Raw genomic sequence first — 23,587 nt, forward strand, 5'->3', positions numbered from 1 at the left:
TTAATTGTGTAATTATATGATTATTATAGATTCAAAGTATGGTTTTAAGGGAGGTTTTTCACTTTTTTTTTTGGGTTAGATCTAAAATCTAACAGAATTTATGAGGAGCTCAAGCTAAAGTTTTATTCAGTATAGATATTAGTAGGTCAATCATCATTCTTATTTTATATTGATATGACCAGTAAAGTCGGTTACGAGTTATAAGCTCGGTAACGTGTTCACCATTATAACCGAATATTTGCTATAATCGGCATTCATTCTCACACAATAACGTCGGATAGGCAATAAATTTCCTCTCCAGACGTTACGACTTAAATCTAAACGCTCAACAACAAACGAGTATAAAAGGAAAAGCAGGAACAAAAGAAGGTAAGCAATCTTTCTAAGAAAAAGACTCCATACATATTCTCTTACTGACTTGAGCGTCGGAGTGCCTTTTGCAGGTACCCGATTCTTCCACTCTTTCTTTATACCGAGGTTTTGGATCGCGTCTTAGGAATCCACCGACCTTATCAGGAGGACGACCTATCTGGAGTGCGACCTATACCTCGGCCTAAGCTGGTAAGAACATTGGCGCCCACCGTGGGGCCGAACAATTTGAAACATCACTTGTGCTAGGCCCCAGATTTTCCACACACCCTCATGGCGGACGTCCCCCCGCCCACTTCATCCGAGCTTCTGAGGATGGTGACCGAGCTTCAACAGGCAAATCAGCGAATGGCGGAAGATAACCAGAGAATGCAAAATCAAATCGCACAGTTAGAACAAGCTCGTTTAGGGCACCATACTAATGATGATGAAAACAACGAACGAACTCATGTTTCTGAGACACCACAAAGCAATAATGAAGAAGATCAACGGAATGAAGAAGCTCAGCCTGAAAATGAGGAAGAACAACCTGACAACTCCGCAGGACCATTCACGGCGGATATAATGAACTTTCAACTCCCCAGACAATTCACCCTCCCAACAACTTTAACCCCATATGACGGACTGGGTGATCCAAAACAGCATGTTAAAAAGTTCCGATCTATTATGATTGTTAACGGTGCATCTGATCCAATTCTTTGTCGATGTTTTCCATCTTTTCTAGACGGTCCTGCACTTGACTGGTTTTGCTCTTTGCCTGCAGATTCAATATCCCGCTTTCAGGAGTTAGCTCGTCAATTTGAAGACCATTTTGCAGCATCTGCAATATACCTCCATGATTCTGACTATTTGACAACTATTAAGCAGGGACCACAAGAGAGCCTGAAGGATTATATAACTCGTTTCACGAAGGTGGCTATGAAAATCCCTAATCTCCACCCCGAGGTCCATCTTCATGCAATTAAGAGTGGCCTGCGACCAGGTAAATTTCAGGAGACCATTGCCGTTGCAAAACCAAAAACCTTGGCCGAATTCCGCGAGAAGGCCAAAGGACAGATCGATATCGAAGAACTTCGCCAAGCAAGAAAGGCAGAAAAATCAGCAGTCAAGGATGATGAAAAGCCACGCGATAACAAGAAGAGCTTCAAACCGGTCCCGCGATATGAATCTTATACCCAGTTTAACACCAAACGGGATGATATAATCAAGGAAATACTAAATTCTAAGCTAATCAAACCCCCTCGAAAGGCAGGCGCTTATCCAGAAGCAAAAAACGTCGACAAAACTAGATACTGCACTTTTCATCAAAAGCATGGCCACACAACCGACGAATGTGTCATTGCTAAAGATTTGCTAGAGCGTTTGGCACGGCAAGGCCACCTTGACAAATTCATTACAGGACATATGCAAAAGAGAGCAACGTCGAACCCTGAACAACATACAACAGGCCCATCTTCAAAGGAAAAGGATAAAACTCCTGCTCACCCTAGAGGGGTGATCAATTGCATTTCAGGTGGCTATGCTGGTGGTGGCCACACAAGCTCGGCTAGAAAAAGGACCTACAGAGCCATGTTAGCAGTTGAGAATAATCCTCATAATCCTCCACCGATGCAAGAAGTCCCGGAGCTGACCTTCGGACACGCCGACCTCAATTCCACTTACACCAACTATGATGATCCCGTGGTTATTTCTATCCAACTGGGTGATCTCATAGTCAGAAAAGTCCTACTTGATCCAGGAAGCAGTGCTGATATCCTTTTCTTTACCACATTTCAGAAAATGAAACTGAGCACTAACATTTTACAGCCATATTCGGGAGAATTGGTCGGCTTCTCAGGAGAACGAGTTCCCGTGATGGGATCTGTGTGGTTACAAACCACTCTCGGAGAGCAGCCCTTGTCTAAAACACAAGACGTCCAGTATCTGGTGGTTGACTGTTTTAGTCCTTATAACGTTATATTAGGGAGACCCTTCTTGAATAAATTTACTGCAATAGTTTCAACATTTCACCTTTGTGTTAAGTTTCCTGTGCAGGACAACATCGTCGCCACCATCCACAGTGATCTACACGAAGCTCGGCAATGCTACAATATAAGCCTTAAGCCAGTGAAAGCCAATACCGAAGTTCGTGTCAATTCCATAACATCAGAGCAGCCAACCCTAGCCGAGCTAGACCCGAGAGCCGACTTTCAAGAGCGCCCTGTGCCAAATGAGGATCTAATAAAGGTCACCCTGACTGACGATCATACGAAGTTCACCTTTATCGGAGCATCACTGGAAAAAGGCGCAAAGGAGAAGCTGATTGCATTCTTACGCCGGAATACCGACTTATTTGCTTGGACCTCAGGGGATATGCCAGGAATTAGTCCATCAGTAATAACACACAGGTTAGCAGTCAACCCAACAGCCCGACCAGTTTCCCAAAAAAAGCGGAACCTCGGAACTGAAAAGCGAGCAGCCTCAATGTCCGAAGTCAACAAACTCATAGACGCCCAATTCATCCGAGAACTGAGATTCACAACATGGTTGGCCAACATCGTTATGGTAAAAAAGAATAATGGTAAATGGCGCATGTGCGTCGATTTTACTGATTTAAATAAAGCATGCCCCAAAGATGCTTATCCCCTACCCTGCATAGATACTTTAGTTGATAACTCATGTGGATATGGTACGCTGAGTTTCATGGATGCGTACTCTGGTTATAACCAGATCTTTATGCATCCATCAGACCAGGAAAAAACAGCTTTTATAACTGAATGCGGTAATTATTGCTATAATGTTATGCCTTTTGGTTTAAAGAATGCAGGTGCAACATATCAAAGATTGATGAACAAAGTCTTTGAGCAGCAAATAGGCAGAAACGTCGAGGTCTACGTCGACGACATGGTCGTCAAAACAAAGGTCGGCCACCCACACATAGAAGACCTCGATGAGATATTTACGCAAGTCAGAAAATACAACATGAGGTTAAATCCTGAAAAATGCGCCTTCGGTGTTCAAGGAGGAAAATTCCTCGGATTCATCTTGACAAGCCGAGGAATAGAGGCTAACCCAGAAAAATGTCAAGCTATTCTCGACATGCACAGTCCTAAGACAATTAAAGAAGTTCAACGACTGACAGGCCGTTTAGCTGCGTTATCAAGATTCCTACCATGCCTAGCAGCTAAATCCTTTAACTTTTTTCAGTGTTTAAAGAAAACGACAAGGCACTTTTCTTGGAATGAAGAATGTGAAGAGGCATTCATGGGCTTAAAACAGTTCCTGTCTAAACCACCTGTTCTGCAGAAACCAAAGCTCGGTGAACCACTATATTTATATTTATCTATAACTGATGTGACCATTAGTTCTGTTATTATTATAGAGAATAACAAGGATCAACAGCCGGTCTATTTCGTGAGCAAGTCGCTGCAAAATGCCGAGCTACGCTACCCAATACTCGAGAAGCTCGTCCTAGCACTAATCTTCTCGGCGAGGCGCCTCCGACCTTATTTTCAGAGCCATACAATCATCGTTCGAACAGCACACCCACTTCGGCAAATACTCTCGAAGCCTGAGTTAGCAGGACGACTAATTAAGTGGTCCATAGAGCTGTCAGAATTTGACATTCACTATCAACCTAGAGGGTCTGTTAAATCACAATGTTTAGCAGATTTCGTTGCCGAACTTTCATGCCCAAACTCCGACGATAAAGGTCACCCCTGGACCTTATTCGTGGACGGTGCTTCAAACCCTCAGGGGTCAGGTGCAGGAATACTACTTGAAAGCTCAGACGGCATAGTAATCGAGCATTCTCTCAGATTCTCCTTCAAAGCAAGCAACAATCAAGCTGAGTATGAAGCCCTCATTGCTGGGCTCAGGTTAGCTATTGATTTACATGTTAATATTCTGAAAGTTTACTGCGATTCTTTATTAGTCGTCCAGCAAGTAAATCATAGTTTTCAGACAAAAGATCAGATCCTATTAAAATACCTAGACATCGTCCGGAAGCTATTAAATGATTTTTCAAATATTGAGGTTATCCATATACCAAGAGAACAAAACCATAGAGCAGATATTTTATCAAAACTAGCCACTACACAAACACAAACTACAACACTTTTGCAGTCAACTTTAAGTAGGCCAAGCATCGATATACTCAATATCCTAAGCATGATCAATGAAGGAAGTTGGCAACAACCCTATATACAATATCTCCGTAGTGGCTCTATTCCAGAACAAATCAAAGATAAAATTAAATTCAGGCGACAAGCCTCCTTCTTTACATTAATGAATAACATTCTGTATAGGCGAGGCTATTCTCGACCTCTGTTAAAATGTTTGGACAGGACAGAAGCCGATCTTGTTTTGTCAGAGGCCCACGAGGGCATTTGTGGAATACATTGTGGAGCTCGGAGCTTAGCACAGAAGGTACTCCGGGCAGGTTTTTACTGGCCGACGATATGGGACGATAGTAGGCAAAAGGTCAGAACCTGTGACAAATGTCAGAAGCACTCGCCGATGATTAATGTGCCTGCCGAACAACTTCATCAATCAGAAGTGAGCTGGCCATTCAATAGATGGGGAATCGATATTCTCGGGCCATTCCCCACTGCCCCAAGACAAATGAAATATTTGGTAGTCGCAATAGACTATTTCTCCAAATGGATTGAAGCACATCCTTTGGCGAAAATTACATCATCTCAAATGATAAGTTTTGTTTGGAAAAGCATAATTTGCAGATTCGGCGTACCAGGTCACATCATAACCGATAATGGTCGGCAGTTCACTGACCATAGTTTCAAGGAATTTTTGCAGAACCTAAAAATAAAGCAGCATTTCTCCTCGGTGGAACACCCACAATCTAATGGCTTAGCAGAGGCCGCTAACAAAGTCGTCCTCCAGGCACTACGAAAAAAGCTCGATGATGCGAAAGGATTGTGGGCTGAGCTCGTACCAGAAGTGCTATGGGCATACAACACCACAGCACACTCAACGACCAAAGAGACACCATTTCGTTTGGTCTATGGATCCGAGGCAATGATCCCTATGGAAATATCACAAGACTCTCTCAGAACCCTGACCGAACATCATGACGAAGCTCGGCAAGCAGAACTCGACCTTATTGAAGAAATTCGAGAAATATCAGCCATCCGGCACCGAGCACTACAACAACAACTTAGCCGACGACATTCACGAAAAGTACAGCCGAGAACGTTCAACACTGGTGACTTGGTGTTAAGAAAAACTGAGCAAGCCCGCCGACCTTCTTTCCACGGAAAACTCGCCGCAGCGTGGGATGGTCCATACCGAGTATGTGAAGTGCTGGGGCGAGGGGCTTACAAATTGGAGCAATTGGATGGCACAACAATTCCAAACACGTGGAACATCAACTCTTTGAAACAATACTACAGTTAGCAAACAAACCAGTACTCTTTTTCCTACTTTGAGGATTTTTTCCCAAGAGGTTTTTACTCATAGAGGTTTTAACGAGGCTGGTCCTACTGAATAACGTTGTACAGGTACTATTACTGATAAAGTTTAATCTTTTCATACAGCTTCAATGCTCATTTATTTCTGTTTGAAGTATGAACAAGACTATTTCATAAAACTACGGTATACCATAATCATTAAATAATAATACCAATAACACCAAAAAGTCGCATCATTATACTACGGATGCGCAAGCAAACCTACACGGACATAACAGTCATTAAGCCAAAATAAGGCTACCAGCTAAACGATTAGGAAACAGCAAAACCTAATCGCGCAGACTACAAAAAGCACATATAAGAGTCTTTAAAAAAAAAAAAAAAAAAAATCAGTCGGCCAGATTCTCATCTCCCTCCTCAACAGTTTCTTTGTCATCTACAAGCTTCCCCTCCCGAACTATCTTTCCGGGATCCATATCAGAAAAGTCTCTATCCGGAGCAAGATACCTTGCCTGGTTAACAGCCCTCTGAAATCCCTCAGCAAATGCATCCAAAATATCACCTTGTTTATTATTTTCAAGCTCTTTCATTTTTGCCGATAACTCAACAACTCGGTCAGTTAGACTTAATAAGTCACTTTCTTTCTTTTTCAATAATCCAGAAATATTTTCACGACATTCTCTTTCCACCTTCAAATCAGTTTCAACCTCAGAAAGTTTTTTCTTCAACTCAGTCAGACTCGACTCTTTTGACAATAACTGCTCTTTCAATTCAGTGATTTGGGAAAATTCACAAGCTGCTCTCCTATGCCTTTTTTCTTGACTACGCCCAATACTGGCAAGTCGGAAGCCTAACACCTGAAATTTCAAAAGACAATGTCTGTTAAAAAGGAAAAAGAAGCAAGACACAAAATATCAAAACAGAAAAGATACTTGATGCAAACCTGCAGGAGCTGATCTATTCCTATATCTCCAACCTCTTCTACCCGGCTTATGTCTGACACAGTTTGAACAATTTCGTCAGCTACAACACTAAAAGGGAATTTTTTACTCCACACTGAACCAGACTCTCCTTCTTCTTCGAATACATGGAGCTTCTCTTGCATTTTAGTAAAATTTGATAAATCCTCAAGCTGAAGGCTATTGTCTTTAACCAACACCTCGTCTGCATTAACCGATTCCGACTTCCTCTTTTTAAACACTATACCCTTTTTCTTTGGCTGAGGCTGGTTGACCTCGGTACCACCATCAGCTTTATCGGCATTTGAAGACGAACCATCAAAGTTTTTTGCTTTAAAACGAGACCTTAAGCTCGAAGCAGTCACTCCCGGAAAGTTACCAGCTGCAGTATCATAAAGAATTGCTCAGTCTATAAGTTTATCAGAAAAATTTAAAACCAAAATCCCCCCAATTTCTTACCAAAATATTCTAAAACAGCCGATCTATTCTCCTCCCACAGCAATAAGTCAGACACAGATATCAAACCACCCCTATCCACCATCTCAATCAGAAATGAGATATGACCAGTAAAGTCGGTTACGAGTTATAAGCTCGGTAACGTGTTCACCATTATAACCGAATATTTGCTATAATCGGCATTCATTCTCACACAATAACGTCGGATAGGCAATAAATTTCCTCTCCAGACGTTACGACTTAAATCTAAACGCTCAACAACAAACGAGTATAAAAGGAAAAGCAGGAACAAAAGAAGGTAAGCAATCTTTCTAAGAAAAAGACTCCATACATATTCTCTTACTGACTTGAGCGTCGGAGTGCCTTTTGCAAGTACCCGATTCTTCCACTCTTTCTTTATACCGAGGTTTTGGATCGCGTCTTAGGAATCCACCGACCTTATCAGGAGGACGACCTATCTGGAGTGCGACCTATACCTCGGCCTAAGCTGGTAAGAACATATATGATTCCTACATAATAAAATCTGTTACTATAATATATGCCTTTGACTAACTTCCATAATTGGAGGTTGCAATTTCAGACACCTAGCGAAGCTGTCTCCCGTTGTACCTTACCCCACAGAACATGTTTCATTTCCATAGTTTTTATTAACATTAAAAAAATTTTAAAACAACAAATTTAGTGTTAAAGTTACACATTACCTAAATTTATTTATTTGGAAAAAATCTATATGACTTTTCCCTTATGTCCGAACTAGAAGATACATTTCTTGGTACAACTGTGACAAAAATAAAAAATAAATCGGTGTAGATATCCACACTACACATATAAAATATTTTAAAGCGGTACCTATATCCAATGAACTGAGTATTTCTGGCGAAAAAATGAACCGAGTATTATTTAGAAGAATAATGTCTTTTTCCAAATTATTAAACTATTCTTCCATCTTAATCTATGACAATAATAAAAAAATTTTGTAATCTACAAATTCAATTTAACAGAATACATAAATTTAATTATAATTTTAATTTTTATTATCTTATCTTATCTTATCTTTACTTTTATCTTTTATAGATAATATTTTTTATATATATTTAGTTTTACCATCATAATTCAATTCAATTCAATTCAATTGATCCACAATCAATAAAACTCCCTCTTTTCTTTTCCTATTCTTTCTTTAAGCACAGAAGAATCGTGAAGGAAACAAAGATGGCGGGCGGTGGCGGAAAGGCGTCGTTCAAGGTGACACTCGCCTCTGATCCCAAGCTTCCCTTCAAAGTGTTTAGCGTTCCAGAGGCTGCGCCTTTCACTGCCGTTCTCAAATTCGCTGCCGAAGAATTCAAAGTCCCTCCTCAGACCAGCGTTATCATCACCAACGATGGTGTTGGCATAAACCCCCAGCAGAGTGCAGGAAATGTCTTTCTTAAGCATGGATCAGAACTGTGCCTGATTCCCCGTGATAGAGTTGGTGCTTCTTGCATGTTACGGGGTGTGTGGGCGGATATCAAACCATTTTATTTATATATACCTGCACTATTGTAGTCTGATAGTTAAAAATATTAAGTACCAGTGTTACTGATCTCATAGATTGGGATCAAAGGGTATCTTTAATTATTTGAATAATGAAATAAGTTTTTAAAAAAAAAAAATTATAATTAAATTTATGTATTCTGTTGAATTAAATTTAAAAATTATGAGACTTTTTTATTATTGTCATAAATTAAAATAAAAAAATAGTTTAATACAAATTATCTATTTCCCATCAATCCATTAATTTCTACAGTGAAAACTTTATTTTTTAAAGATAATTTATCTCAATAAAATAAATAAAATTTAAAATTATAAATATATTAAATCAGAATTAGTTACATATTTTATTTTAAATATTTTTATATAAATTAAATTGATTCAATTTATGCTATTCACATATAAATTAAATCAATTTAATTCGATTTACTATATATATTATATGTCAATAATTGTTCAATTTAATTCGATTTATTATGTATAAACTGTATCAATAATTGATTCAATTTATTAATAGTACATGATACATATATGTAAATTAAATCAAATAAATAACATAAATTGAATAAATTTAATTCGATTTATATAAACATATTTAAAATAGAACATGTAACTAATTTTAATTTAGAAAATTTGTATAATTTTAAACTCTATTTATTTTATCAAGGTAAATTAACCATCTCTGATTCTTAAAAAAGTATTTTGTCTATGTTGTCAAAGAAGTAGCATCATGATTGTTATGACTCATGGTCAAAACCAAAGGTGATTATTGGCTTATTGGCTTATTGCAGAGTATTTCCGTTTATTCTTCACCCCTTCAGTGCACACTTCCACCGCTATTGTTTCTGGGTCTTTCTCTGATTTTGGTTCTGTTGTTGACCAACTTCGACGTGCTTGTAAATCGGTTGAGGTTAGAGTTGTAAAAAAAAGTTTCCAGCTTTGAGCTTACCAAACGTTCTTTCTTCGTGCTTCAGTGACCGGTCGGTATGCTTAGCTTTGGATTCATCCAAGTTTTGTTTTTTGGTCACTGAAGGGCAACTTGGTCATATCAGAAAAACTTGAAAGTAATTGCAGCTGTTCTCAGACTCAGATATACAAGGAAGTGTTGTTGATTTGAAGTCCTTTTTAGCTTGCAGGCTTGGGTGGAGGGGTTTGGTTTTTCTGATTGGGATTTTCAAGTTTTGGACTTTTGGTTTGCTGAGTATGTTTATTGTTAGCAAAATTGTTGCAAGTAATGATTGCTTTGAATTGGGAACATGGGCAGTAATGGGATTGAATATTTGTCCAATGAGGTATTAGAAGGTGGTTTTGATAGCCACCAACAAGAGAAAGATATCAGGGAAATGGATAATGAAGAGATGATGACAAGGGATAGAAAGTCTATAAATGGAAAGCTTGGTTTATCTTCTTCATCAGAAGTTGGTTCTTCACCAAGGAGAGGTTTGTACTCATTTGCTTCTATCATTTGATCTGTTAAGTAGCCATTGAGATCAATAATGAAGGTGTTTTTAGGAGAGGGGAAAGAAATATTCTAAAGTGACAAAATTGGTAAACTGATAAAGTGAAATGTTAGTTATCCTTGAACTTGTAATTTTCATCAAGTTTGGTGATTAGACCTCACTTTTTCACTTTATCGACGTTTACTTTACCAACCTTCTCACTTTAGAAGAGCTTGATCCTTTTGGTAGTGTGAAGTTACTCATTGGGTTCTGTTGTTTTCAGATAACTATTTTATTGATTAAACTTTAGCAATGTACAATTAAGAGAATGAAAAAAAAGAGAAATGGCAGAATTTATGCAGACAAAAGGCCATAAGAGTTAATATCTTCCGGTTGTTGTATTTTGTTTGGGATATAACTTAAAAATTGCTGTTGGTATTGTACCCATTGGACTATGGTTTCTAACTTGCTTCCTTCTGGAAGAGTTATTTTGTGTTTGCTAAATTTTGCTTATGTTCATGAAGGCTTAGAACATTGCACCACAGCACCTGTTGAGACTCGGAGAAACCCACTTATAGCTGACCATGAGGTTATGCTTTCTAGATCAATGACGGAGAAGACCCCAAAGCATGATCTACTATTGGACAGATTGTCCGAGGATGAGAAGGTAGATGGGGGTGTTGTTTTATCTGCATGATTTTACATTTCAAACTTGTACTTCTGCTCTTTTTGGAATGTTTTTAATTCTAATCATCATAAGTTATTCTCAAAATTTTCAGTTTCTAATCATTATTTTCAAAAACATGTAAAATCTCATAGTTCTATTGTGAATATAATATATGCTGAATATATTCATTGTGTTTCAATTATGAGCTTATTTACTTCTAGAAAACAATAATGCCTTCTGGTTCCCAACATGTGTTTTGGTTATTACTTACGGTTATGCCTTTGAAATTTTGTTATTGACTTTAAGCTCTGTGTTTTTCATTTATGCATTGGATTTTCCCTGTGATAAGCAAGTTCACAACATTTTATGATTTTGATTCACAGCAACAACTAATTGCTGACCTTGTGAGGATACAAAATGATGGGACTGTTGAAGTTGATCTAGAAAGAAGTGCATCTGTTGCTTCAGAATTGCTAGAATTCCAGTCATTTGACGAGTCAACAGCGAGTGAAAATCTTATTCGTGAAGCAAAAACATCAATTCCACGGTTACAAATTGTCATACTTGTGGTTGGAACTAGGGGTGACATACAACCTTTTCTTGCCATTGCAAAGAGACTTCAGGCATGTTCAAATACATATATTCGGTTCATTTTGTTGCTAATGAGAATCACCTTATATTATAATTGATCTGATTGCATCATTTGGAAAGATGCAAAGTCTTTGTTTAATAGTTTTTTTTTTTTTTGGTTTCTTTTCTTTCTTCAGAGATGAACTAATATTTACTTGCAGGAGTATGGTCATCGTGTTAGGGTGGCAACTCATTCTAATTTCAGCACATTTGTAAAGTCAGCTGGTGCAGATTTCTATCCGTTGGGTGGCGATCCACGTGTATTGGCAGGATGTAAGAGTTCCTTGCTTAAAACTTCCATTTTCAAGCAGTATAGTTTATATACCACTCAATGAATTGTGAAAGTTTATGAGAGTTGAGAATTAGTCTTAACAATGTGAAATAATATCCAAACATTTCTTGCCAGCCTCAAACTGCATATGGACCTAAAGTTGTCTATAAGAAGTATCTGATACGGATATTGTCGCATGATAATAACTACCAAGAAAATATCAGTTCTTGGAACAATTGCAAATGCAATCCAAGTGTCTTAGTTAAATAACCCGTTTGTCTTTTTAAAGTGATATATTACCATGTGTTCTACTTTCATTTGATTCTTTGTTCATCTGCTGCTGATATACTGAAAGAGTTATTTGAATGATAGATATGGTGAGGAATAAAGGTTTAATCCCATCCGGGCCTGCAGAAATATCTATCCAAAGAAAGCAGCTGAAGGACATTATTGATTCCCTTCTTCCAGCATGCACGGCGCCTGATTTGGAAACTGGTGTTCCATTCAGAGCCCAGACTATTATTGCCAATCCTCCAGCTTATGGTGAGTAGTTAGTAGATCAAATATAAAGTGTTAGTAATGTTCTTAGAAAGGGAATAGGAAAACTGGGATCACGAAAGTAACTTGCAAATTTGACGTTTGAAATTCAGAGGCTTTTACATTAAAAAGCATGTAGAACATAGGAGTTTGTTTTTCCAATTTGTTTCCCAAATTCATAAGATCTGTCATTGATTGCTCTTTGTTTCAAAAGAAAAGTTTTCCTTTCATTCTTGCAGAGCATGTTTATTGTTTGCAAATTTGTGTGAAACTGGCACATGACTTTTTAAGAATGAAATAGATCAAACTCTATCATCTGCTCTGGCTTGCAGGACACACTCATGTTGCTGAAGCCCTTGGGGTACCTCTTCACATCTTCTTCACAATGCCATGGACGTGAGTTTAAATTGCCATAACAATTTTATATAGGTAAGATAAGGTTTCATAACAAGTTAGGCATGACTTCATAATTTGATATTTAATATGCAGGCCAACATATGCATTTCCTCACCCTTTGGCACGAGTTCCTCAAAGTGCTGGTTACTGGGTAAGTCTTTTGCTGAAACAATATTTTGTTATTTGATTTTGGTGCTTTTGTGGTTTCCAATAGATCTTTTGTTCCAATATTTCCTTCTGGCTCCAGCTATCTTATATAGTTGTGGATCTACTAATATGGTGGGGAATAAGAGGAATCATCAATGACTTCAGGAAAAACAAATTGAAGCTTGCTCCTATTGCATACTTCAGTATGTACCGTGGATCGATATCTCATTTACCAACTGGCTACATGTGGAGTCCCCATGTTGTTCCGAAGCCAAGTGGTATGGACAAGGATGTAATTGATAGTTGCATTATATGATTAAGTCCTAAACAGAAATTGCTAATCATGTTTAACATATTTGCAGACTGGGGACCCTTAGTTGATGTTGTTGGTTATTGTTTCTTAAACCTTGGATCAAAGTATATACCACAGGAAGATTTTGTACAATGGATTCGGAAAGGGTCACCTCCAATATATTTTGGATTTGGGAGCATGGTATGGCATTGTAACTCGAACTCAAATCTGATTAGTAGTAACTTTTGTCCCACAACTTCAATTTTTCTGTTTGGATGTTCAAGAAAATGAAGCATGATGAGATTCACCAAACTGGATTCATAGAACTTTTGCCTCTAAATTCTAGTGGCCTACCATTTTATGATGCACGAGAATGCAGCATTGCTCTTTTCTTCTTCATTTTCTTTTCTACTTGTTAATCTGAATGGCTATTCTAATGTTCATCAGATAGTCTGATCGATCACTCTGGTGTAGAACAAGAAAGGGTACTCAGAATTCTCCATATTCATATTAGGCTGAATTCTGAAGTTCCTGAGGTAATCTACCTTATAGGAACTCAAATAAATAATCATAGCCGTGGAAGCAGCCACTGATGTAATTATCAGGTTAGGCTGCGTACATTACACCCTTTGGGTGCGACCCTTTCCCGGACCATGCGTTACGCAAGATGCTTGTGCACCGGGCTACCCCTATTATAAAAAATAACAGTTTCTTGTCATAGCATTAGCAGTTTCTAACTAAAGTAGTATTATTTTTTGAATTGCCTAAACAAAATTGTTGTGCATACTTTGCCAGCCACTAGAAGACCCTAAAAGAACAACAGATGTTATATTGGATGCACTACAGGAAACCGGACAACGGGGAATTATCGATCGGGGTTGGGGCAATCTTGGGAATCGTAAGTATTCTATTCTAATTTCTGTTGAAGTTAGAAGGTGTTATTTCTCAGAAAATGTTACATTTTGTTCAGTGTGTTTTAAGATAAATTACAATAGTTGCACTATGTTTTTCATTATGCAGTGGAAGAAGTTCCTGACAATGTTTTCCTACTGGAGGAATGCCCTCATGATTGGTTGTTTCCTCAATGTTCTGCGGTGGTGAGTTTCAACATAAGTTATTGTTATAGGAAAGTGAGAAAATAACTTGGAAAAAGGTTAAACAACCCCAAAAATTACAGGTGCATCATGGTGGAGCTGGAACTACTGCTACAGGTTTAAAAGCTGGGGTAACACTCAATAATCAATACTCAATAATGTCTTCTCTAATATATTTTCTTTTGAAATTTGAATGCCTTTGGATATAAATGAAATTATTCTGGCGCAACAAAGCAGTTCTTTTGTTTTATTTTATGAGAAATTCCATGTGGCGAACATCTTTCCCTTGATTTAGGTGCGGCCTTTCTCCAGATCCTATGTTACTGCACGATGCTTGTTAACTGGGCAGTCTGGGCTGTTCTTTCTTTTACCTTACATTTGAACCGATACTAACTAACTTTCCACTTTTTTACACTAAAGTATTGGCCTTGTAGCATTACCTGGGAGTTGGCTAGTGTTGACTCAAATACAAGATAAAATACAAAGTAAAAATGTTGGTGACCTAACATTTCTCTACATTTAACTGGCAGTGTCCGACGACCATTGTTCCGTTCTTCGGAGATCAGTTCTTTTGGGGAGATAGAATATGCCAGAAAGAGTTAGGACCGGCCCCGATTCCGATATCCGAGCTCAGTGCCGAGAACTTATCAAATGCTATAAAATTCATGCTCCAGCCAGAGGTAAATTTCCAAGTCATGAGGCACATTTGAAGTTACAAAGATTTTCAAGTCCATGACGTATATACTTGTATAATTCAGGTGAAATCTAGAGCAATGGAAATCGCTAAGTTGATTGAGAATGAAGATGGTGTAGCCGCTGCAGTTGATGCATTCCATCGCCATCTACCTGATGAGTTGCCGCTGCCAACTCCTCCTCCGGTAGCAGAGGATGAGCATCCTAGTTCTTTGCAGTGGTTTCTCGGCCAACTCGGAAAATGGTGCTGTGCACCTTGTGGTGGTGTGTAGCCCCTTTTTTTGCATTTTGCCATTTTCATTATTTCATTCATTATAGAATTAAATCTTGTAGGATAACTCCCAATTTTTGTTGCCTTTGGTACTTCATTCATCTTATGCGAGAGAAATAGTATGACTAAAAGTAATAGTATGAACTATGAAGTGAGCTTGCTCTTGGAATTCTTATATGATGAATTAATAAAATCAGCAGAGAATTTTTTTCCAAAAGAAAGTCTAATCTCTTTGACACGTTAAATTTCATCAATTTGGGAATTTGCTCGAGTCTTGATATGCTTCACGACTGGGTCACCAACTCGCAATCCTATAGTACAAATTTTCACGAGTAAATAGTCAAATTAGTTCATAAAAAATTATTTATTTTTTAAATTAGTTGTTAAAAGATTTTTTAATCAAATTTATCTTTCAAATATTTTAAATTAGTCATTTTAGTTATTTTGTTAATTCCGTGCTAACGACATCAAAATGACACCTTAAGTCAATTAAGTGACATTACAACAACACCTAATATTTCTAATTAGCAGTGATAAGTTTATGAAATTACATCAAATTAATTTTAAATTGAGGGATTCTAATTGACGTGTACCCCTAAAAGCTCGGCAACTATCCATTCACCATAACCAACCAAATATCTCGGAACTCTTGGCAAATCCCAAACGGAACTTGATCACAATTACGCACAAGCCAAATATCATCTTCAGCTCGTTACTCACAACGGCACTCACCATGAATATCAGAACAAACACAAGAGGAATAACCCTCCACTCGTCTATAAAAACAAGTCAAGCAATTCATATAGACAGGTCACAGAACTCACTATGATTTATTATCCTCATTTTCTCATATGCTTACTTGTGCGTCGGAGTGCTTTTTGCAGGTGCTCCCATCGCCGTGTTTCACTGTGCCGAGGTTCACTAACGGCGCTGCCTCTCTGGACGACGTATACCTCTATCCAGAAGTTAAGTAGCCATCACCGACATCATAAACCTCGACTCACCCAGGACGGAACATTTGGCGCCCACCGTGGGGCCCAAGAGTCAATCTAACCCCACTATTTTTTCTCTATTGCACTTTGTGTTTCTCTTTTGCGCAGGGTTTTTCAACCTTCTGACATGGCCGATAACAGAATTCACCAACTTACTCAGGCCGAACTTATGGCCCAGATGACCGAGCTACAAGCAGAAGTTCGAAGACTTGCTGAACTGTCAACCCAAAACAGTGCTAGTAAACGTGAGGAGGGTAGTTCCAAAGGCCCTGTCCAAGGCAACGCAGACCTATTAAGTGTCAACCCGCTGAAGGAGAAGCTGACCTTAGACAACCCGTTCTCCGAGGAAATCACAAACTACCATATGCCAAAAGATTTTACACTACCTTCCTCACTCGAGCCATATAAGGGGATTGGTGAACCCCGGGCTCATATTAAGAAATTTCAGTCCATGATATTTTTTAACAGCCCTAACAATGAGCCTGTGCTTTGCAGAGCTTTTCCCACTTACCTTGACGGCGCTGCATTATTTTAGTTTTCAAAATTACCTGCAGGATCAATCTCTTCATTCAAAGAGCTGGCGAAGTCCTTTATCGACTACTTCGCGGCAGCGCGGATTTACGTGCACGGATCAGACTACCTCGGCACCATCCGCCAAGGTCCACAAGAAAGCTTGAAAGACTGCATGACCAGATTTGCAGAAGCAACCATGGAGATACCAGATCTGGGCTAGCCTTTGACCTGGAAAGTTCAGGGAAACAATCGCGGTCACTAAGCCGAAGACATTAGAGGAATTCCGGGAAAGGGCGGCCGGACAGATGGAAATCGAGGAGCTCCGTGAAGCCGAAAGAACGAAAAAAAAAACAACCTAGGAGGGAGGAAGACAGAACCACAAGATTGGCGAATAACAAAGACTCCATGAAGCCATTCAAGCTTCCCAAAATTTGACAATTACACTATATTCAACACCAAGAGAGAAAAGATAATTAAAGAGATACTCAACGCTAAAATCATAAAACCTCCAACAAGAGCAGGGAGCTACCAGGATACACAATTTGTGGACAAAAGCAAACACTGTGTCTTTCATCAAAAGTACGGACATACAACTGACGAGTGCGTCATAACAAAAGACCTGTTAGAGAAATTAGCTCGGCAGGGCCTCCTGGATAAATACATCGAAGGAAGAAAACATAAAGAAAACGACAGGAACCGAGAAGAACGCCAACAAACTTCGGGAAACAAGGAAGACAATAAATGGCCAAACAACACTCCACCAAAAGGAATCATAAATTGCATATCCGGAGGATTCGCCGGGGGAGGCGAAACAACCTCGGCGCGAAAATAGTTACCACGCAATGCTGGCAATCGAAGGAACAGCACCACAAAGCAACAAAGATGCACCCGTTCTCAAAATCACTTTCAGTCTGGCAGATATATGCTCGGCTGCTCCAAACTTAGACGATCCGGTGGTAATCTCTATCCAAACAGGCGAGCTATTGGTAAGGAAAGTCCTTTTGGACCCAGGTAGTAGTGCAGATGTCCTTTTTTACTCTACTTTTCTAAAAATGAAATTATCTGAAAAACTCATGCAACTCTCATCTGGAGAACTAGTAGGATTCTCTGGAGAAAGGGTCTCGATCAAGGGTTACATATGGCTAAAGACGATGATAGGAGAGGACTCATTATCACAAACATTGATATACAATATCAGATAGTTGATTGCCCCAGTCCTTACAATATTATTCTCGGAAGACCTGCTCTGAACATGTTCAGGGCAGTAGTATCCACTTTTCATCTATGTGTTAAATTTCAGGCATAGGACAGCAAGATAGTTACACTCCATTCAGACCGCCAACAAGCTCGGCAATGCTACAATGCAAGTCTAAAGAGGTCGGCTGCAGGATAGGAATTTTAACAAGAGGTCAAAGCAATTCACAGCACAAACGAGGTACTGTCCCTAGCAGAGCTTGACCCCAGAGGGGACACTCAAGAAAGACCTCAACCTGCAGACGAGCTCCAGAAAGTTCCACTGACGTCAAAACCAGAGTAGGTCACATACATCGGCCAAGCTCTCCAAGGACAAGAAAGATCGGAACTCATAAAAGTGTTACAAGCCAACACCGACTTGTTCGCCTGGACCCTGGCAGACATGCCCGGTATAGACCCTAACGTCATTTGCCACAAGCTCGCCACTGACAGGACGATCCGACCTATAGCTCAAAAGAAGAGGAATCTCGGAGCAGAAAAGTCAAAGGCAGCTCTAGAAGAAACCAGAAAACTCCTCAGTGTCAACTTCATCAAAGAGATTCGCTTCACCACATGGCTGTCAAATGTGGTAATGGTAAGGAAAAATTCAGGTAAATGGTGCATGTGCGTCGACTTTACAGATATGAACAAAGTATGTCCTAAAGATGCCTATCCCTTACCATGCATTGATAAGCTTGTAGATAGTGCATCAGGTTTCAAGAGCTTAAGCTTCATGGATGCATATTCTGACTACAACCAGATCCTCATGCAATCAGAAGACCAAAGCAAAACAGCATTTATAACTGAACATGGAAATTTTTGTTATAGAGTAATGCCATTGGTCTAAAGAATGCAGGTGCAACGTACCAACGACTAATGGACAAAGTATTCCGTCATCAGATAGGTCGGAATATGGAAATCTACGTGGACGATATGGTCGCCAAGACCACCCAAGGAAGATCACACTGTGAAGACCTCAGGGAGATATTCGAACAGATCCGAGCATACAAAATGAGACTCAACCCGGAGAAATGCGCCTTCGGGGTACAAGGAGGCAAGTTCCTCGGATTCATGCTGATCTCACGAGAAATCAGAGCAAACCCTGAAAAATGTGACGCAATACTTAACATGGCGAGTCCTAAAACAATGAAAGAGGTCCAACAATTAGCAGGAAGAGTAGCTGCTCTGTCACGGTTCTTGCCGGCAGTATAAAGCCGATCATACCACTTCTTCCAGACGATATCAAAGAATAAAAAATTCGAGTGGACAGGAGAGTGCGAGACAGCATTCATTGAGCTCAAAGCCATCTTATCATCACCACCGGTGTTACAAAGACCAGAAGTCGGTAAATCTTTATACTTGTATTTATCCGCTAAAAGCTCAGCAACTATCCATTCACCATAACCAACCAAATATCTCGGAACTCTTGGCAAACCCCACACGGAACTTGATCACAATTACGCACAAGCCAAATATCATCTTTAGCCCGTTACTCACAACGGCACTCACCACGAATATCGGAACAAACACAAGAGGGATAACCCCCCACTCGTCTATAAAAACAAGTCAAGCAACTCATATAGACAGGTCACAGACCTCACTCTGATTTATTATCCTCATTTTCTCATATTCTTACTTGAGTGTCGAAGTGCTTTTTGCAGGTGCTCCCGCCGCCGTGTTTCACTGTGCCGAGGTTCACTTACGGCGCTGCCTCTCTGGACGACGTATACCTCTATCCAGAAGTTAAGCAGCTATCACCGACATCATAAACCTCGGCTCACCAAGGACGGAATACTAATGTTTTAAGTTCTCATCTCAATTAGGTTTTGATTTGATCTAGTTTCATAAATTTATCATGCTAATAGTCAATTAAGACTTTTATGTGCTACATTAAAAATTTTGGCGTCGTTAATAAAGAAAATAATAGAAAAACTAACGTGATTAACTTAAAATCTTTGAAAGATGAATTTAATTAAAAAATCTTTTGAAAACTATTTTAAAAAATGAGTAATCTTTTTAGAATAAATTTGAGGACTTACTCAAATTTTTATTGAGCTAAGATTCTCCCGTGGCTAATTTTCTTATCCAAAAGGGTGTTAATGAATCTTGTTTTTTTTTTTTTTTTTTTTTTATGAAATAAAAAATCTAAATGAATTCGTCATAAGTCAGTCCAGCATGCTTAGGGAGGACTCAAATCCATGTCTTTCGCAGCTACCAATTTCTTGGTGCTTCAATGGATTCCATTACAACCAAGTGTATCACAACTTTAATACATGAAGAATGACATAACACAACTCTGAAGTAACTCGTAACAGCTCTATGTAAAAAAGTCAACAACATCATTAATAATTCTTTTTTTTTTTAAAGAAAAAACAAAAGCCATGTTTTGATATATGGGCTTAAAAAACCTTGTAAAATATCCCAGAGCAGAATTTGTCTGGAAATTCGTTAACTCATCTCGTAAGTATCTGTCTTTTCCACCTGTAACTGTAATTACCTTTCACTCCTTCACACTCCTTGATTTATCGGATTCTCTGTGTCTTCAGCTCATCCATCATGAGGTGGCCGGCGCCGCCGCGGCCTACCACCAAAAACGCCGGCTTAGGCGTCGCAGCCATTTCCTACATAGCCATCGACTACCTCCGCCATGTCTCCCCGGCGTGGCACTCACGCCTTATGCCCGTGCTCTGGATCTTTCTCGCCCTCGCCGCCCTCGCTCGCGTCCCCTACTACCGCCATTGGTCCGAGGAGTTTCGCTCGTTGATTCCGTTCGTCGCGTCAATAGTGTTCATGCTTGCCGCTTTACTCTACGAGGCAATTTCGGTTCGCTCCGTCACCGCCGTCCTCGGCCTCCAGTGGCACCGGTATCGAACTGTTACAGTTAACTACATTTATTTTCCCTCGCTTTCCGTGAATGGATCTGTTGTTTCTTTAATCGATCTCGTTGTAATTGTTGATTCTTTAATGCGAATCTAGCGTTGTTGAATGAAGTCAACGAACTAGATTTCCTTAATGTTCATGGAGAAGGAGAACTACTGAAGATTGGATAACCTATTATTGGTTTGTGATTTTGAAACTAAAATGGTCAATGCTAGTGATCTTGACTAGTCCGAGATTCTTCAGTGAAGAGAATTTTAGCTTGCTACTGTATGATTTTGTTATAATTTGCACGAACAATTTCTTTAACCTGCTGGTGTATTTCTATTAGAAAGATCAAAACTTATGTACTTATTTTGTTTTGACAGCAATCAACCTCCTCTTCCAGATTCTGGTCAATGGATTCTCCTGGCATTGAATGAGAAACTCCCTAGTGCAATTGTTGCGTTACTAAGAGCTCCTATTATTGGATTGCACCATTACTTGATGTTGTTTATAATGTTGGCTTTCTCTGTTCTATGTGACTCTGTAAAGGCCCCAGGCTTTGGACTAGGTGCTAGATACATGTTTACCATGGCAATTGGCCGTCTTCTTCGTGCCATCAGTTTTGCATCTACAATTTTCCCATCACCGCGTCCCTGGTGTGCTGATGGTCGGTTCAGAGTTCCAGCTCATCCCCATCCCTGGCTTCAGAAATATTATATTCCCTATCAGTCAGATCATATCGCTATCCGCCAGGTGATAAGGCTAGATGAAGCTTATGGTATGTGTGTAGTGTGTACTATAACTGAGTTCTAATCATTGCTTATATTGTGGCCTGTAAATATTAACAAACTTATAGGTCTCTTAAATCTTAGTGCTCATTAGTATATCCTCTTCAATTTTATCTTCCTTCATAATTTTTTTCTGCCCAAAAGGAGTATCTTAGAATTGAAACTGAAACATACTAGGTTCTGGACATTGTCATCGATTGCAGCCACTTCAGGATGGTCTGTTGTGGTTTTATTTGATATGTATTGAGTTCCTGACCTTCACTGGAATTGTAGGAATTTTAGTTTCTATTATTTTGTTTTCGGTCCTTATATATGGTATTGGAAGCTTTTAATAAGTTGGATCTAAAGCTTTCACATTTATCATGTATCTCTTCCCCTACATCTGTATGAACTAGTCCACCTTCGCAGATATTTTTGCTTGAGCAAGAAGGTTATGCTAAAGTGCTAATCAACATTCTTTCCTTTCATAGTTGACATTGGAAAACCAGTTGATGAATACCGGCCAAATTGGGGTGCAATGAGCTTCCTGATTGATTTCCTACGACCCACTGCCTCTGAAGGACCAACATGGTACAGTCTTTTAAAGAAAGCTGAAGGTGGCTGCAATGACCTCATATACAGTGGCCACATGCTTGTAGCCGTACTGACAGCCATGGCTTGGACTGTAAGTTCTGAAGTTCCTTGCAAGATTGCATTGTCTTATCATTTGTGTGTGTCTGTGTGTGTGTGTGTGTGTTTTTTTTTTTTTAATTTTGAATCACGAGCTTAATTCTTGACTTTTCTATTTCAAAAAATGGTTGCAGGAAGCATATGGAGGGTACAGTTCAGCTCTTGTATGGCTTCTTGTAGCGCATAGTGCCCAAAGAGAAGTACGAGAACGGCATCATTACAGTGTGGACTGTGTTGTAGCCATCTATGTAGGGATCCTCCTGTGGAAGATGACAGGTTTTCTCTGGTCAAATACAGTTACATACAGCGACAGGAGGCTGGCCAAGCTTAAGAAGATTGAAGGTAGACTAATCCAAGCTTCAAAGGACTCAAACATGGATAAAGTGAGGGAGCTTCTCAAACAGCTCGAGTCGAGCGATGAAGAGAGCACTTTTAGCAAGGGTAGGGCAAATAAATATGGACGGTGGTTTCCTTTTGCCGTCATTGGCTTTGCACTTGCCGTTGTCCTTCTGGCTTTCACATTGACAAGCGATGGGTGATCCTCTTACCACGACCTAAACAATTTATTATTTATAGTGTCCCGTTTTGTTTCAAATTTGTAAGCATTTTTTTATGTACCATGTTCTTTTTGTCTGCGGCAGTTTTTGAGCCATTTAACTGCACTTATGTACGTTAATCGTCATGAGGTTGACAGTGAGTCAATGAGGGCTTCTTGTGCTGATGAGTGTTGGGTTCCTAACATTTTCACCACGGCCAATTCTCATCTTCTTGTATCACTATTGTAAGTTCTTCTGTATGAATATAGATCAGGATGACCGAACTTATCCCAATTCAGTGGGATTCATCACTCTGTATTTTGTTTTAGATGGTGGCAAAGTTTTTTTCTGCAAGGAAGTGCTTTCTTTCCTCCTTCCTTCGAAATAATATGTATGCCAAAGTGTGCATGTAGCTTCAAAATTGTGATTGAATAGTTGGAGTGACCTTAAATTGCTCTGATAGATACAATAATAATAATAATCAGGTTATTGCATTGTGATAAAAATGAGCTAATCATTAATCAACATGTAATATTCAATTTTTTGTTAAATTGTTCTCCTAACAAGACATGTATATTCAATAGCCAAGAAGCAATAGCTCAAATGACATAGTCTTTCCATATTTAATTAAGAGGTTGCGGGTTCGAGTCTCCATATCTTTGGTAAAAAAAAAAAAAAGACATGTATATTTAATAGAATTTTTTGATAAGAAATAAATAAAGTTTGCTCATATCGTTAAATTATATTGATGCAAGAAAAAGAAAATGAATATTAATATGAACAACTAAAAATGAATAATTTGAATTCCTTTGAGAATTCTAATTTCCATTTTTTC

At 39.1% G+C, this 23,587-nt stretch overlaps 3 protein-coding genes across 3 annotated transcripts; all 3 read left to right on the top strand.

The window, feature by feature from the left end:
• Window positions 1-642: 642 nt before the first annotated feature.
• Window positions 643-5,763, top strand: LOC140182416 (uncharacterized). Its single transcript, XM_072228612.1, has 3 exons — window positions 643-2,913; window positions 3,217-4,226; window positions 4,656-5,763. The coding sequence occupies exons 1-3, from the start codon at window positions 643-645 to the stop codon at window positions 5,761-5,763; spliced, it is 4,389 nt and encodes a 1,462-aa protein (XP_072084713.1).
• Window positions 5,764-9,406: 3,643 nt separating this feature from the next.
• Window positions 9,407-15,380, top strand: LOC112776193 (sterol 3-beta-glucosyltransferase UGT80B1). Its single transcript, XM_025820240.3, has 14 exons — window positions 9,407-10,162; window positions 10,686-10,828; window positions 11,212-11,451; window positions 11,620-11,731; window positions 12,102-12,272; window positions 12,599-12,662; window positions 12,756-12,813; window positions 12,910-13,087; window positions 13,172-13,302; window positions 13,897-13,999; window positions 14,122-14,198; window positions 14,279-14,326; window positions 14,726-14,875; window positions 14,954-15,380. Exons 1-14 carry the CDS (start codon window positions 9,979-9,981, stop codon window positions 15,158-15,160), a joined length of 1,866 nt encoding a protein of 621 aa, XP_025676025.1. The 5' UTR covers window positions 9,407-9,978; the 3' UTR covers window positions 15,161-15,380.
• A 4,629-nt stretch (window positions 15,381-20,009) lies between these two features.
• LOC112776227 (protein PHLOEM UNLOADING MODULATOR) lies at window positions 20,010-23,106 on the top strand. Its single transcript, XM_072228878.1, has 5 exons — window positions 20,010-20,357; window positions 20,444-20,761; window positions 21,143-21,537; window positions 22,018-22,211; window positions 22,351-23,106. The coding sequence occupies exons 2-5, from the start codon at window positions 20,454-20,456 to the stop codon at window positions 22,753-22,755; spliced, it is 1,302 nt and encodes a 433-aa protein (XP_072084979.1). The 5' UTR covers window positions 20,010-20,357; window positions 20,444-20,453; the 3' UTR covers window positions 22,756-23,106.
• The last annotated feature ends 481 nt before the right edge of the window (window positions 23,107-23,587 follow it).

This window comes from Arachis hypogaea, chromosome 19 (genome assembly GCF_003086295.3).
Source record: "Arachis hypogaea cultivar Tifrunner chromosome 19, arahy.Tifrunner.gnm2.J5K5, whole genome shotgun sequence".
NCBI lineage: Eukaryota > Viridiplantae > Streptophyta > Magnoliopsida > Fabales > Fabaceae > Arachis > Arachis hypogaea.